At 50.3% G+C, this 16,560-nt stretch overlaps 6 protein-coding genes across 6 annotated transcripts, besides 2 other annotated features; 3 read left to right on the forward strand and 3 right to left on the reverse strand.

Moving 5' to 3' along the window:
- Window positions 1-348: 348 nt before the first annotated feature.
- FPSE_11605 (uncharacterized protein) lies at window positions 349-3,111 on the forward strand (the record flags this gene model as incomplete). The annotated part of the gene is made up of 4 exons (XM_009264722.1): window positions 349-440; window positions 510-953; window positions 1,010-2,757; window positions 2,816-3,111. The coding sequence occupies 4 exons, from the start codon at window positions 349-351 to the stop codon at window positions 3,109-3,111; spliced, it is 2,580 nt and encodes an 859-aa protein (XP_009262997.1).
- Window positions 3,112-3,281: 170 nt separating this feature from the next.
- FPSE_11606 (uncharacterized protein) lies at window positions 3,282-4,298 on the reverse strand (the record flags this gene model as incomplete). The annotated part of the gene is made up of 1 exon (XM_009264723.1): window positions 3,282-4,298. One exon carries the CDS (start codon window positions 4,296-4,298, stop codon window positions 3,282-3,284), a length of 1,017 nt encoding a protein of 338 aa, XP_009262998.1.
- Window positions 4,299-4,321: 23 nt separating this feature from the next.
- Window positions 4,322-4,344: a microsatellite.
- An 858-nt stretch (window positions 4,345-5,202) lies between these two features.
- On the forward strand, window positions 5,203-7,414 carry FPSE_11607 (uncharacterized protein; the record flags this gene model as incomplete). Its single annotated transcript, XM_009264724.1, has 4 exons — window positions 5,203-5,282; window positions 5,359-5,555; window positions 5,609-7,240; window positions 7,293-7,414. 4 exons carry the CDS (start codon window positions 5,203-5,205, stop codon window positions 7,412-7,414), a joined length of 2,031 nt encoding a protein of 676 aa, XP_009262999.1.
- Window positions 6,014-6,070: a microsatellite.
- Window positions 7,415-7,940: 526 nt separating the features above from the next.
- FPSE_11608 (uncharacterized protein) lies at window positions 7,941-10,535 on the reverse strand (the record flags this gene model as incomplete). Its single annotated transcript, XM_009264725.1, has 1 exon — window positions 7,941-10,535. The coding sequence occupies one exon, from the start codon at window positions 10,533-10,535 to the stop codon at window positions 7,941-7,943; it is 2,595 nt and encodes an 864-aa protein (XP_009263000.1).
- Window positions 10,536-11,781: 1,246 nt separating this feature from the next.
- Window positions 11,782-12,414, forward strand: FPSE_11609 (uncharacterized protein; the record flags this gene model as incomplete). The annotated part of the gene is made up of 1 exon (XM_009264726.1): window positions 11,782-12,414. The coding sequence occupies one exon, from the start codon at window positions 11,782-11,784 to the stop codon at window positions 12,412-12,414; it is 633 nt and encodes a 210-aa protein (XP_009263001.1).
- Window positions 12,415-12,969: 555 nt separating this feature from the next.
- On the reverse strand, window positions 12,970-15,134 carry FPSE_11610 (uncharacterized protein; the record flags this gene model as incomplete). The annotated part of the gene is made up of 3 exons (XM_009264727.1): window positions 12,970-14,187; window positions 14,308-14,983; window positions 15,067-15,134. 3 exons carry the CDS (start codon window positions 15,132-15,134, stop codon window positions 12,970-12,972), a joined length of 1,962 nt encoding a protein of 653 aa, XP_009263002.1.
- Window positions 15,135-16,560: the final 1,426 nt, after the last annotated feature.

Raw genomic sequence — 16,560 nt, forward strand, 5'->3', positions numbered from 1 at the left:
CCCCCCCCCGGCCTCAATTGGACTGGATCTTTCGTCACAAGGATCTGGCCCATCAGGTCTCGTCTCCATGGTCTTGTCCAGGTGGTCACAACTTTTGGTCTTCCGACTGCCTTTATTCGCCCCAACAACTCTCGATCCTGTTTTGGTTTATCTCTTCTCCAAAACCCGATCGTGGTTTTTTCTCTTTCTCCTCTACTCCAAATTATATCGTCACATTAACATAACCTTGCCCAGTTAGCGAGGGTCGCCACCCGTAACTTTTCCCACGGATGCACCTCCCAGAGCTCGAATAAAACCAACAACTACACCTACACTTGCACTCTTCGATATATACCACAATCGCATATCATGAACGGCCATTTCTCTGCCGTCGGCGAGGCGCCGGGGGCTGGAAGCTATGAGCATGGCGTCCAGGTTATCGACGAGGACAAGGAGTTCAAGTACGTCTAGAACAAAGCACTCCTTTCTCCGCCATTTTGTCCATCATGATGCCTTCTAACACGTCACAGCACCCACATCAGCGAGTATCTCCAAAGAACCAATGTTGCCGACTCGGGTTTCAACTACCACCTCATTTCCGTCTTTGGCTCCCAGTCCACTGGAAAGTCCACCCTGCTCAACAACCTCTTTGGCACCGAGTTCTCCGTCATGTCGGAAACGGAGCGTCGACAAACCACAAAGGGTATCTGGATGTCCAAGAACAAGCGGGAGACAAGCGCAGGCACCCCGATGTCGGAGAACATCCTCGTCATGGACGTTGAGGGTACGGATGGTCGAGAGCGCGGTGAGGACCAGGACTTTGAGCGCAAAAGTGCCCTGTTTGCGCTGGCTACCAGCGAGGTTCTGATCGTCAATATCTGGGAGCACCAGGTTGGTCTGTATCAGGGTGCCAACATGGGTCTCCTCAAGACCGTTTTCGAAGTCAACCTGCAGATCTTCCTCAAGGACAAGCAGTAAGTCAGACCCTCCACAGTAGCCCACGTATGCGCGATTACTAACACTGTTCTAGATCAACTCCCAGATCTCTACTCTTCTTCGTCATTCGAGATCACCTCGGCACCACTCCCCTCGGCAATCTACGAACGACCCTTATTCAGGACTTGACCAAGATTTGGTCGTCCCTCTCCAAGCCTCAGGGGCTTGAAGGCTCGCGCATCGAGGACTACTTCGATTTTGGCTTCGCTGCCCTGCCCCACAAGATCCTGCAGGCTGATAAGTTCACCGAGGAGGTTCAGAAGCTTGGTGCTCGATTCACAGCTGGTCACAGACACGGCAAGCCTGGCCTGCATGGTGACCAAGAGCTCGAGGGTGGCCTGTTCCTCTCTGAATATCACCGACGCATCCCTGCCGATGGTTTCTCTGTATATGCCGAGGGTATCTGGGACCAGATCGTGAACAACAAGGATCTGGATCTCCCCACCCAGCAGGAGCTTCTGGCCCAATTCCGTTGTGACGAGATTGCACGGGAAGTCCAAATCGACTTTGATGTGATCATTGCCCCACTTGAGGAGAAGCAGAGCGAAGCATCCAAGTTGGGAATCCCAACTGTTCTGCCTGACCTTGGGTTGGCTGGAAACGACGCTCGTCAGAAGTGTATCAAGGCTTTCGAGGTGCAAGCTAGCCGCTACCACAAGGGTGTCTATACTCGCAAGCGACACGAGCTTGAGGGCAAGATTGACGCCCGTCTCAAATCTCTCTACCAGAGCCAGTTGGCTGCTGCCCATAAGGCTGGCGTTTCTGCTTTCGGCGATGCTGTTGCCAACAAGGTCAAGGCTGGACAAAAGGCCGGTGGCCAATATGAATTCGCCGAGATTGTTGCAAATGAGAAGCGAAAGACGCTGGACATTTTTGGTGTTGAGGCGCAGAGCCTGCTCATCGAAGGCGTCACGTGGACCAACTTCGAGTCACAGTTAAGGCTCTTTGAGAAGGAGCTCGATGAAGAGAGCGCCAAGCTGCGAAAGGAGGAGATGCGACGACTTGCGACCCGTGTTGAGCGTTGGGTCAGGTCTCGACTTGGCGATGCCATTGGCCTCGAGTTCAACAAGCTGGGTAGCGGCCGAGGCGGTTCCGGTGCCCCCGAGAACGGCGAGAAGCCTGAGACAGAGAAGGATCTCTGGGACAGAGTCTGGAAGGTCTTTACAGGTATCGTTAAGGAGGCTGAGGTTAGATTTGCCGAGCGTGCCAAGAGCTTCGATGCCACCAGTGAGGAAGTTGAGATTGGTTCATGGCGATTGCGCCGAAAGAGCTGGAATGCTCTCCGGGAGAAAATCGAGGAAGAGGTTATGGAGGGCAACATCCTCTTGAAGCTCCGTGAGAACTTTGAAGACAAGTTCCGATATGATGAGGCTGGCGTGCCAAGAATATGGCGCCCCAGCGATGATATCGAGGGAATTTATACCAAGGCGAGAGAGTCTACTCTCACCCTTGTTCCTCTTCTTTCGAGGTTCCGGCTTTCAGAGACATATGGTCCTCCCGACCTGCCAGGTTTTGTTGGAGCCCAGCCTAGTGGCGTTGAGGCCAGCGACGAGGAAGATCTAGCACCAATTGGTGGCATCGATGAGGAAGATGGCAAGAGTCTCGAGGAAGAGATGACAGTGCTCAGCGAGGGCAAGCGCCAGGATCTTGTTGTGCGATTCAAGAAGACAGCTGACGGAGTATACGTCGAAGCTAAGCGTGGAGCCATTGGAGGAGTTGCCCAGGTTCCGTGGTACTTCTACGGCCTGCTCCTTGCTCTTGGCTGGAACGAGATTTTGACAGGTACGTTTGAATTGGATATAGATATACTTTGTGCTGGTGCTAACAAACCACTCTATAGTTCTGCGAAACCCCTTCCTGTGCCTCCTTATTCTGGTTATGGCCGGAGGTACATACTTGGCATACACACTTAACCTGCTTGGCCCTATGCTCTCAATGAGCAATGCTGCCATGACACAGGGTGTTGAGATTGCCAAGCAGCAGCTCCGCGATTTCATTGCTAACTCTGACACCGCAAGGCAGGCGGTTGGCATGCCTGCGCGCCAGGACAGCGACAATATTAGTATGGACACATTGGATAGCCGAGGGAAGAAGGCCAACTCGACTGCCGAAAAGGACGACATTGATGACATTTGATGTAAAAAGTATATGTAGGAGTTTGTGAGTAGTGGCTCCATATCGAGCCAGATATGAATAGCAAATAGGATATAATATCTATAAAAAATCCCAACAAAAGTTCCATTGACATCAATGCCATGATGTATGTATCCTCGACACCAAATTTGTTTGTAGATTATAAGGGGTATCTAGAATGCTTCCAAATCCGCAGGAGTACCAAACCAATTGCCTAACTCCGATGATTCCTTGCTTTTGTCACCTGCGACGAAGAAATCAGTGACTCTGCTGGTCTCGCCATCATCGTCTAGCGGCCATTCGACCTTAACGCCATTACCCTTGCCCTCGAGCATGTCCTTCGCTGTGCCCCAACTGAACCGACACTCGGGACCCCATCCAAAAACAGGATGCATATTGTTCTTCATCCAGCTCACGCAGTTTCCGTCAGATGGATAACCTGAGCCCCAAGCCATCGCCTCGCCACCCTTTTCCTCGTCGTCGGCCCTCGCTTCAAATAGTACTTCAAGCGCAGCATCACGGGTGACCTTTGCGCAAACCGAGGCAGCACTGACGCAGGGGTATAGACTATCTGCCTTTTTGGCAACAATAATCTTGACCGTGGGGAATATACGCTGAAGCTTGGCCTGGTAGGCCGCAGGCTGACCGATGGTGTCGACAAAAATCTCCTGCACATTAACACCTGCGGCATACACAGCCTTGATGAGATCGACCGTGGCGTCCATAGCCTGGGCGTTGAGGTTGTATGCATTAGGCCGATACATGTTGGCGCCAATGTCCCTTGCCGATAACGAGGCCGTAGCCCAACCGCACGATTCGTAAAGATCTGAGCCAGGTGTACACAGGGTGCGCATAAGATCAGAGCGAACGGCAGGTTTTAGAACCTTGGAGTCGTCAAAGTGATGTGTTTCGCGGAGAAGAGAGTCGGATAGGGAGATGGGGAGAAAGACGACGCCGTAGACCATGGGGCCGAGAACGGGGCCACGGCCAGCTTCATCGACGCCGAGACAGCATGGTGTTGCGGAAGATGGATCTGAAGGGTCGGTTGGTTGAAGCGAAGGAGGGATCGCTGTGATGTGTGTGAATGATTCGCCTGCGATGAGGGCAGTGTCGTGGACTGAGGGTGGGATGTAGGTTCCTGAGGATGAACGAGTTGTCTCGGGGACATCTTCGACTGGTGAATCTGTCATGATGTGATTGAAGTCGATATTATTTATTGTTGTTGTTGTTGTTGTTCTGTTGCATACGAGGTCCGGATGATGAGGAATGGAACAATTGTGGTTGTGGTATCGTTAGTTGTCCTGAAGGTCAAAATAAAGAAATTGGTTGGTGTTGGAGATGGGACATGTCTTTAGGAGACGCGTCTGGACGCGTTAAGCACCTTGAATCCACTTTAGATCTAGTCCACCTACTAAGTTAGGTCGGCTTCGATGTGTAAGCCACAGCCAGGTACTACAATGATGATACAGTGATTTTGGCAATACCAATAAACCATATTGTCTAGAAGAAACCCGTTAATTCGGGTTTCAACTCAATTACTCTACTGCTCAAGGGCAAGCCACTTACAACGCCACGATAAGGTAAGTTATGTGCAGTGAGCCGAAAGCATCAGGTCATGCCAAAGTACACCCATGTAAGAACAAAGAACTTAGCGAAGCAAGGCTTATTCCAATTCGGATCCTTGAATTCACGAGTTCACCTCTGGTAAGTAAGTCCATGTAAATAACATCATCAAAAACCCTACCAAAGCGTTTGTTGGTCATGACTTCTGCTCAATGATACCTTAACCCACTGTGCCAGTTCAACGCTTTTACTGGACCAAATCAACGGGCTGCGACCCTCTAAACACACCCCGAGCTACAGCCCACTTCACCTAATTACCCGCGACAGGGACAGCTAAAAGTCACCAAACGACAACAACACACACCACCCGCGTCACCAATCGCGTCCAGTCCCGTTTTTGATTTTGTAGCTGTACAACTCACGACTAAAACCCTTTGACGTTGCGGACTGTTTTCAGAACCATAAAAGCAATTTATGCAGATCCTACACGGACATAACATACGATCCGCTTGAGCGAAACAAAAATACACAATGATAGCCCCTCGTGGCGGCGCAAGGCGCACCGAAGCCGAAGAACCGCAAGATATCAATATTCTTGGTGTTCGTGGTCGGTAAGTCTGGTTGCGCATATCCGATCGCGAGATCCCCCCAATGCGACTCAGTAAACAAGTGCTAATTTATTTGTAGAAAAACTGGCGCAGAGTTAAGGGACAGAGGCAATCGCGACGAACATGGCATGCAACCTTTAGACGACCTCTCCTCTTCGCCCGAAAGAGAAACATCTATACCAAGATTCGACGACGATGAAGAAGATAACGATCATGACGAAACCGGAGAGAATGAAGATGACGACCAAGGCAGCGAGGATATGGATATTGAAACAAGTCCGCTCACTGAGGCTTACTGTAATGAGACCCATGGACTAACACCACTCTAGGCTTTGGACCAGGTCCTCAGACTGTGCTTAGGAAAAGCATGATCCCTCTGCCTCGAAGTCGGTCACCAATAAAGACTGGAATATTGTCTTCCCCTCGACGAAATCCGAATCTAGAACACCTCTCTTCGCCGAGTCGATCGCCTGCCCGATCACCTATCCCGAAAGATCGCGATAATACCGTGACCAGGAAAATTGATTTTGGATCAAAGCCCACAGGGCGCGGAAAGCCTGCGACGAACGGAGCCAATGGCACACTTCACGAGGACGAGGATGAAGACGAAGAGGAGGAAGAGATGGAAGACGCGCCTGTGGGCGGCGATGATGAGGTGGAGAACGACGTGGAACTACTCAATGAGTCGCTTCAACTGGTAGAAGACATGGGCGGGCATTCTTCAGAGCACGGCTCCGAAGCAGAATCTGAATCCGAACCCGAACCTGCGCCTGCGCCTGTACCCAAGACCGCCAAAGGAACAGCCAAATCCAGCCAAGCAAAAGCAGACCCAAGCCCTAAGAAACCAGGGCGACGCGGAAGACCACCGAAAGCGAAAATAGTCGAGGAAGAACCTGTCGAGGAGGAACACAGCGAGGAAGAGCCAGAAGAGCCCCAAGAAACCACCAAACCCGCCCAAGGTCGACCCGGACGGAAACCTAAAAATGCTGCTCAACCGAAGGAATCCAAGGCACCTCCATCACGGAAACGGCCAGCGCAAGAGGAGGTTGAAGAGACTGAAGAGCAGGAAAACGAAGGGTCGGAGCAAGAGCAAGAACAAGCAGAGTCACCGAGACAGATCAAGAAACAACGAACCGAGGCTCCTAAACCGTCAAAACCGACCAAACCAGTACCATCAAAAGCTGCGTCAACAGCAGAGGCAAAAAAACCGAGAGGGAGACCTGGGCGAAAGCCCAAAGTGCAAGCGGTTGCGGATGCTGTGGACGACGTTGGAGAGACATCATTCGCAGCACTTCAGCGCGGGCCTCCTCTACCCAAAAAGCGTGGTCTTGTTTCTGTTCGCCACGACGTCGACGAGGTACATACGACAAGATCTGGAAGACACTCGTTCAAACCACTCAGCTGGTGGGCAGGTGACAAGGTGGTTCAGGAAGAGGAAGAATTTAAGGACGTTTCTGGTCGCGATCGTTTCGTGCTTTCAACTATCAAAGAGGTCATACGTGCTCCTGTAGAGGAAGTGCGCGCCAAACCGTCAAAACCGAGAGGTCGCCCTAGCAAGGCAAAGTCAAAAGCTACGAGGCAAGTTGAAACCGTTGAGCCTGAAGACTGGGAGCTTGATCCTGGTACTGTCAACGGCGAAGTGATCCTATGGGACCCTGAGCACGAGAAGAATCCTCCCGGTGACGAAGAACCGGTGGAGGTGATGGATGATCGGATCGCCATATCAGGTCCGGCTATTCAAACCCGCGACGTTCAAGGTGTATCTTTTCGTATGGCCAAGACGCTCACAACGCCTTTTATGGGCGCAGGTGTCGTCGATCTACCTGCTGGTTCAGAGAAACGGCCCAAGAACTCGCGCAAGATGCACATGGCATTCTTTGTGCATACCGGAAAAGTGCTTGTTACTGTGAACGAGGCATCATTCCGCCTCAGTGCTGGAGGCATGTGGTTCGTCCCCAGAGGTATATCCCCCCTGGTCCTTTTTCAATATTCCATTTTGTTAACGGTGAATAGGAAACTACTACAGCATAACAAACGATTACGATACAGACTCGCGAATCTTCTTTACCCAAGGATGTGAGATAGCAGCTCAATCCACAGAACCAGATCAGTCACAGATGTCCATGATGGCCTGATAGTGGCAACGTCCATGATACCTTTGGAAGTATATAAACGATTGCGCAACTTGTTCCAATTTGTGGCGCAAAACAAGACTACTCTTTGTTGGAGCATTTTCTGAGAACGCATTCCTTTGCAAAAGACATAGAAAGGGCTTGGTTCATTGTGTCAGAATTTCTCTCTGGGAGAGTGTCTTGTTGGCCGGTTTTATGATTTATGTGCGGTTTGGGAGGGGCGCGTTGAGTTTGTTGTATACCATTCACGAGATGAAATTTCAATGCAGAACTGTTGCAATTACAGAGTGCGCTTTTTGATCTGCCTACAAATCACCCGTTATGAGTTGTCACAGATATTGAAAGATGACAACAGCGTGACAGCCACGTATCGTGGAAACGACCCAACATCAAGGTGCTATTAGATCGTCTTCGCGATGTGTGACCAACATAATGCGCTCAATTCCAGGGGCAAAGAGGCCCAATTGAGGTAAATTATATAAATGGCTAAACTATTCCATCTCTTATGCTACCAGATAGGTCCTCTGGTCTAAAATTCCTCGCTAAGAAGCTTCTTTAGGGCAATCATCTCATCATCCCACTTGGCGATTTTAGCTTGGCTGGCTTCAAGCTTGCGAAGCAAAAAGGTAATGCGCCCAGCAGTCTCTCCTGGCTGTCGAGGCATGGTGCCCAGCAATGCTAGCTCGTTCTCAACCTTCTCAATTGAACGAGCCTCTGCTTTGCACGCATCGTTAAGGGTATCATAATCCATCTTGGCGCTGAGTACGCGGTCCTGGAGGAGAACAGTGAATGCGGCTTGGTGCAGCGGCTTGCTGGCTGTGATGGTCATAGGGCGACCCTGATAGGTTTTAACTGCAATAAGCTCCGTACTGACGAGGCTGTCGATAGCAGCATCGGCATTGGAGCCAGCAGGAGCGGCGGAGGAAAATGGCGTGGAGAGGAGGACTTCGTTGTAACGTAGCTTCGGGTTTTTCGCAAGAGATTTCACAAGGTGCCAGGCCTGTTGAGAGGAGAAGTTCTTGCCGTCAATATCGGACGGTTTGCCAAGAAGGAAGATTCGCACGATGTCGGTGGCTGTCTCGGATACAATCTCGTCCACAGCCTGCTTGGGAGACTGGCCGGTACGAAGGCGTCGAGCAAGAAACTCCAAGTCTGTGAGGCGACCACCGAGTGTTCCAATGCATTGATCGAGTTCCCGCATGTTGGTACGCGGAATGGGTGCTTTCGCTGGTGGTGCGTCGTCACCCAATTCCTTTCGTGCCTTTTCATCATCTGCCAACTGATCCTTTACGCGACTGAGAACAAAGTTCTTGGCCACCTCAGGTGCGAGATCGCCGAGGGAAACGGTACGGAAAATTCGATCAGGGAGTGCCTTGTCAAGAGGTTTCGAGTAGGCTGTGTCTGTGGTAAGGAAGATGACATGAGCAACATTGTTCTGCACTACAGTGGCTGCCCACTCGGCGATCTTGTCGTAAATGATGCTATTTTCCTCGCCTTTGTGGAGAAAGTTATCGACAACAACGACAGGTCTGCGCTCCGGGTGGGCTTCTAGCCATGCATCCTCGGACAGTTTGTAGTCACTATCTTTCTTACTGCGAGAAGAGACAGCAACATCCTTGAGGGCGCCGGTGGTGGTCTGCATGATCTTGTTCAGTTGAGATTCGAGAGTCTCGGAGAATCCCGCCTTGACACCGGTGGTACTCTGCACAGCAAGGTCAATCATACTGCTGATGTTGTTTGCCCAGGAAAAGACGGGACGGTAGCCAACAGCCATTGCCAGATGCTTGATGGTACCGGCCTCTCCTCTAGCCTCGACAATACGTCTGCAGTCAACCTTGAGCACATTCTTTCGACCTTCCAAAGCCTGGTCCATGACCATCTCGACCTTTCCTGAGCCTTTGGGTCCTGTGATGACGATAAAGGTGTCAGAGGTTTCATCAAGCCAGCCTTGCACTTCAACAATTGCGTCTCGCCTGTGGTTCCAGACTTCCTCGAGGCCGTCATCATTCTTCGATTTATGTATTAGTCCAAAATTGCCTGATTGCTTCTTGAACCACTTGTAAATACGCGAGTCCTTGAACTCTAACGAGTGTTGGATATGAAGCTTGATGAAGAATTCTCGGATCGGGTCAAAGATTAGTACTGAAAGACCAGCGAGAAGCGCTGCAACAACAGGGACAACAATTCGAGGATGGTTACTCAACCAGTTCCATATGCTATGGGCCTTGACACGCTTCTCGAAAGAAAGGCGAAGTTTGGTGCCTTTGGTGCCACCTCCTAATATCTCGTTCACGATGAAGCCATGCATACAATTGCGGGCGGTAATCGCATCCCTTGTTACAGGGAATTGGATGTGGGCATATCGCGGTGTGATCTTTGAGTCGGTTGGTTGCGGGACGATATCTGCAATTTTTCCGTATTTACGGAATAGAGTGTATAGCGTCTCTTCAGGAAGCTCTTCGGGGGTTATACCAGGAGATGGAGGCACAAATTCGATCTTGACAAAGCTGGTGGGGTATCTGTACAGATCCTCCAGCCAAGGTGTGCCTTGAACAAGGCGAGCGTTTACGGGGCGAAAGATAGAAAACCATGGTTTTATCGGCTTTTCCCTCAACCGCTTGCCCAACTGAGCTTCAATCTCGGCAGGATCTATGTTGGCGTTGTACTTGAACTTGACATAAGCGCCTCCGTCCTTTAGGCGTGGCAGGATCTCGGTGACTCGAATTGGTAGGTCTTCCGGGATTGCAGTCTTGACAAGGCGGATAGGGTCTAGGACTCCCAACGAAGATGTTTCGAACCGCTTGAGAAGGTCAGAGACATCGTGATCTGATTTCCAAGGCCGCACAAGCACGCTGCTTAGCTTGAGAGGAAATATGTTATCGAAGAAAAGGATGGCCTCATTAGAGTCCGTCGAGATGTGGCCGCTCTTATCGGCACCGTCTTCTGAAGAAGCAATCGGAGGAATGGATGCAAGATCTCCGGGGTTGGCAGTAGTGATCCAAGCGCGGTTTAGAGGTTGTCGTCGTATTGTGTGTTGATTAATCCGCTGTCGAAGAAGAAATGACGTTGCTGATCTTCTGGGTGCGAAGAGCGCTGCCCTGGCAAGGCCTCGGCTTGGGATCATGGTCTGAGGCACGTTAGAAAACTCGACCTCCAGTCTGCTAAGCTTTGGGATGGATAGCTTAGGCCGGAACGGCATAAACTGACCTGAGATTTCGTCTCCTATGCTCCTAGTAGTCAAATCTTCTACTGCCCCAAGGGCTCGATAACTCCCATTGCTATGAGAGGTTTGGCCTGAGAGAAAAGGAGGAGGGGTTATGGAAGGCCTCTGTTTATTTTGTGGTGTGATAAATAACAAGGTAGGCAAACTAGAGCTCTGTCGTGGCTAGCCTCCCACAATGAGGTCATTGTTATATTGAGCTTTGGGTGTAAGAAAGAAGGACCTAACAATCCGGTCTAAAGTAGCATGATTTGACTCACTAATTTCGTTCCCCATGGTCGAACTAACAACCAAATTTCCTGATTCCCTGAGGGGAAGGTGCATTGAGGTGAAACAATTGACAACTGAGCAATGGAACCCACTCTTAGACACTCAGACACTCAAAGCAAGGAGTCCTTGTGAAGATCAACCCCACTAACCGCGTAAAGCGTGGGATATTCTTGAGCAATGAAACTCGACAGAGACAGATTAAAGAGCATACCAGCTAGTGGGTAGTAGAAAAGTTGACCTCTCAACTCTTAGTGTACGAAAAATAAATAGCCTAAAGGGCATAGTCTAAGTAGCATATTTCGTCTCTTATGCTTCCAGCGGCCAATTTTTCGGAGGCCCTGAGGACCAGTAATATATATATAGGTAGGTACTTAGTAGGTAAGTAGTTATTGCTTATTGGGCACTCGTACTGATAACTCCGATGATAAACAGTTCACAGCGGTTGAATTCAGACTTTGAATCTACTACAAATAAATTTTATTCGTTAGCCAGTATAAATCTCAATTCCCTCTTTTAGAAAGTTTATATTGGTCTGGTTAAAATAAGATAATAAACGTTGACGTTGGCCACAGCTATCGTTATGATGTCGGAAAGACGGCAGATATTTCCCCCGTCACCTTGTAGCGGCATCTTGTCTCCAAATCTCGAAAACCCAATTAACCAACAGCTTTGCGCGCAGCACGAGACCCAAGTCATATTATATCACTTGCATCTACCGTTGAAAATACTCGACTCCAAATTCAGCAAGGCCAATCCTCGATTAAATTCGATCGCCATCACAAAAGCGACAAACGACTTCATCTCTCAGCAGTTAATTCCTGCTATTTGAACCACTTCGAGCCATTCCGACTACTTCTTTCACCACTTACACAACATCGCAATGGGTTGGCTATGGTCTTCAACACCCTCCAAGGAGGATAAAATATCGATGTCAGTTGAGAACAGCACACCTCCTACCACATCGGCGACCTCAACGCCCCCACCATCTACACCCTCACCCTCCTCCAACTCAGACGTCGACCCAGAAATCCAAAAATTCCTCGACCTCTTCGAGTCCGAAAAGAACAAGCATACACCCACACAAGATGAGCAACAACAATCCTCCTCCACGTTATCATGGCTCTCCATGAAGAAGTCACCCCGCTCCACCGCTCCCACACCCTCTGATATTCCTCCCCGCGACCCTCTCGCCGAAGCCCTCCTACCAACGGACATGTCCTGCCGACAGGCCTTTGATCAAGCATGGAGCTGTAACGGAATGGGCGGCCAGTTTACCGCCGTGTACCGCTACGGAGAGATGCGCTCGTGCAGTGAGCACTGGGACGACTTCTGGTTCTGCATGCGAGTAAAGGGTTACTCTGGTGAGCAACGCGAGAGGGCAATCCGAGAGCACTACCGTGCGAAGGAGTTTACAAAGTATGGACCGGGGAAGCCGAGTAGTGAGGACGTCTGGGAGAGTAGAGGGGAGAAAGTACCAGAAGGGTCATTTTTTAATCAGTCCATTGATGGATAAGTGAACGGATCAATGACAGTTGTATTAATAGAAAGAACCTATTCAACCCATTTTGATGACATATATACTGTTGGGAAGATGACCAGTCAATGCCGTCGCACCTTTGCCTATTCTTCAGAACATCATGCAAGTCGCAAGTCGCATAAGCCTCGATGATCAGAGTCGTCTTTGGGGCGTATGCTAACATAACGGCAAGGTAAGACTTACCTAAATTTAATACATTTTCATAAGTTAGGATTTCTTCCCCTACCTAAGGGTGCATAGCTTTTCCTGCGGGCGGAGGCTCTGAGGGTGTGTTTTACGAAGATAGAGCTCGATACAACTCAATTCAATCATGTCACAGAAGGAAGACAAAAGTTTTATGAATATATGATTCATTGATTCATTAAAGTACATAGACCACCTTAGCTTTTCATAACCGTAAAGTCGCATAAAAACAGAAAAAAGGAAAATCTAATCTCATCATCCCATAAAAACGACTAGCCTCCGCATTGTACCCATGGATACATGGCTGCTCTAGAAGTCGAGACTGATGTTATTGGGGTATCAAAGAATTTAGTCGACCTCCTCGACGGTGGGACCATCGTCACCACCGGCACCGGGGGCGGGGCCTCCAGCACCAGGGAAGCCACCAGGGCCACCGGGCATGCCGGGCATGCCACCGGGAGCACCCTCACCACCAGCTCCGTAGAACTTCATCATGATGGGGTTGGCCTTGCCCTCAAGCTCCTTCTGGTGCTCCTCGTACTCCTCACGAGTAGCCTGCTGGTTGTCATCGAGCCACTGGACGACCTTGTCAATCTCAGCAGTGAGGGTCTCCTTGTCGGAAGCCTCAATCTTCTCCTCGACCTTGGGGTCGGAGAGAGTGTTGCGGAGAGAGTAGGCGTAAGACTCAAGACCGTTCTTGGCAGCGACACGCTTACCCTCGGCCTCGTCCTCCTCCTTGTACTTCTCAGCATCGTTGAGCATGCGCTCGATCTCCTCCTTGGACAGGCGGCCCTTGTCGTTGGTGATGACAATCTTGTTGGACTTGCCGGTACCCTTCTCAACGGCAGAGACGTTCATGATACCGTTGGCATCAAGATCGAAGGTGACCTCAATCTGGGGAACACCACGGGGAGCAGGGGGGATACCAGTGAGCTCGAACTTGCCCATGAGGTTGTTGTCCTTGGTGCGCTGACGCTCACCCTCGTAGACCTGGATAAGGACACCAGGCTGGTTGTCGGAGAAGGTAGAGAAGACCTCGGACTTCTTGGTGGGAATGGTGGTGTTGCGGGGGATGAGCTTGGTCATCATACCACCAGCGGTCTCGATACCGAGAGAGAGAGGGGCGACGTCAAGGAGGAGAATCTCGTTGGTAGCCTTGCTAGAGGTGTCACCAGAGAGAATAGCAGCCTGGACAGCGGCACCGTAGGCAACAGCCTCATCAGGGTTGATAGACTTGTTGGGCTCCTTTCCGTTGAAGTAGTCGGTGATGAGCTTCTGGACACGGGGGATACGGGTAGATCCACCAACGAGGACGATCTCGTGGACAAGGGACTTGTCGATCTTGGCGTCGGTAAGGACACGGTCGACGGGCTGGATGGTGGATCGGAAGAGATCCTGGCAGAGCTCCTCGAAACGAGCACGGGTGATGGAGGTGTAGAAGTCGATACCCTCGAAGAGAGAGTCGATCTCAATGGAGGTCTGAGCGGAAGAAGAGAGAGTTCGCTTGGCACGCTCACAAGCGGTTCGGAGACGTCGAAGAGCACGGACGTTGGTGCTAAGATCCTTCTGTTATGATGAGTTAGCCTAAATTCTTCGTCTTGTAGGGATTTTCCCTAAGGCTTTATGAATTTTTATGAAAAAGCCATAAAAGCCATAAAGCTTTAGGAATCAGGGACTATAAATTACCTTATGCTTTCGTTTGAACTCGTTAACGAAGTGGTTAACGAGACGGTTATCGAAATCTTCACCACCCAAGTGAGTGTCACCGGCAGTAGACTTGACCTCGAAGATACCCTCCTCAATGGTAAGGAGAGAGACATCGAAGGTACCACCACCAAGATCGAAGATGAGGACGTTGCGCTCACCCTCGACCTTCTTGTCGAGACCGTAGGCGATGGCGGCAGCGGTAGGCTCGTTGATGATTCGGAGAACGTTGAGACCGGCGATGAGACCGGCATCCTTGGTAGCCTGACGCTGAGAGTCGTTGAAGTAGGCAGGGACGGTGACAACGGCGTTGTTGACGGTCTCACCGAGGTAAGACTCAGCGGTCTCACGCATCTTGGTGAGGATCATGGCGGAGATCTCCTCGGGGGTGAAGGTCTTCTTCTCACCCTTGAACTCAACCTCGATGACGGGCTTGCCAGCCTTGTCGATGATTGTGAAGGGGAAGTGCTTCATATCGGCCTGGACCTCAGCATCGGCGAACTTGCGACCGATCAATCGCTTGGCGTCGAAGACGGTGTTCTGGGGGTTCATGGCGACCTGGTTCTTGGCGGCATCACCAATCAGACGCTCGGTGTCGGTGAAACCGACGAATGAGGGGGTAGTTCGGTTACCCTGGTCGTTGGCGATGATATCACATCTGGGGTAAAAGTTAGCGTCGATGTTCAAGCGAGAGACATTTAGATCCTAGGGTAGGAGGAAATAAAATATTGAAAAACTTACCGATCCTCACGGAAGATACCCACGCAAGAGTACGTGGTACCCAAATCGATACCGACGGCGGGACCCATTTTGTGTGATGTGTGTGGTTTGATGTGTAGAGTATGTATGAGAGATTAGGGAGAAGAAAAGGAAAAGAAAACGCGGTTTGCTTCAAAGGGAGATCGTGGTATTTGAAGGCTTTTTGAGGGGTATTGGTTTGTGTTGATGATGATGGAAAGAAGGACGGAAGCAAGAGCAGTTGCGCAAAGCATCTAAATAAAGGCGGGTGCCAAGGTTCGATGCGGTTCTGCGCTGTTCCAAAGGAGCCCACTTTGGAGAGCTTCTCGATAGTTGCAGGGGCGTCTACCGCTTTCTGGGCGCTGCTAGGCTTTGGTGGGGGGTGTGCCTGGAGGGGCAAAGCCGCATGGGGGGTCTGAAGAAGCGTCTAGCAGCTGCTTGCACCTGGCAGATCTGGGTTTGCCCCACTAAAAAAAAATGCAATGTGCGACGTCTCCTAGACAATGGGCGAAGAGATGGACCTCGAATCGTTTCTGGCTGCTTCTTGGAGGCGAGTGAGTGATTGAATGTTTGGCAGAGCCAGCAAATTCTGCACATGTCCACTGCCTGCTAGAAGTTTTATGTTTATTTCCGTAGCTTCCGTCTATTTTGCATTGCTCTCTGCCTGTGCAAGCCTCCTCTCTGCTTCGCTTCCATCTCACTGATGTCATGTCCTCATAAACTTTTTGCTTCCCAAAATTTCCATCGCGGGGCATCCGAGCCAGGGTGAGCAAGCTCAAAGTCTAGAGTACTTGTCCGTTGGCTTTGAACCCCACTGGCTGAAATGTAACTCGATACTTTGCCCCACCAACCGACCTCATGTTGGACGGGCAGCTCCTGCCCCTCCTTTAACTGGCGTTGCACTTTTTCACTGTCGCTCTTCTCTCCCTGGGGTTTAGCACTGAGAAAACTCTAGGTTGCCTCTCCATCACGAAACGTCATTAGATGATTTGGGGTGTTTTTCTGTGGCAATTGATTGAAATTTTCTGATGGTCTAACTAGCAGTGAATAGATTGTATGCTAATGCCAGTTACTGCCTTGATGATAGTCGACATCGGATACATTGTGTAGAACATGGATGCCTTGCCTTGCCTTGTTTGTCTTTTCTTGGTGTCCAACAATGGAAACAATGCGCTGGCTACCGCTACTTTGGACGTATCAAGTGATTGGATTAGATATATTAGGTGCATTCCGATGCAGGCGGCCTGGCATTTGTGCTTGGTATTGGGTTGGACCTGATGGTTGGTTACACATGTCCACGTAGCTAATGGATTTACTGTCTGTGATATAGACCTGCATGAATCTTGGATCACTCTTGTAGGTAGCAGGCAGGTATCATTGTACTCTGCACGGGTAGAGATGGGAATAGTGTTGCCAATTCCCCAGCCTCTCTCTCATATGATTACTGCTTACTAGGCCGGCCTAGTGTTATCAGTTGTACCATCTCGGTCATCTTTG

Source organism: Fusarium pseudograminearum, chromosome 1 (genome assembly GCF_000303195.2).
Source record: "Fusarium pseudograminearum CS3096 chromosome 1, whole genome shotgun sequence".
NCBI lineage: Eukaryota > Fungi > Ascomycota > Sordariomycetes > Hypocreales > Nectriaceae > Fusarium > Fusarium pseudograminearum.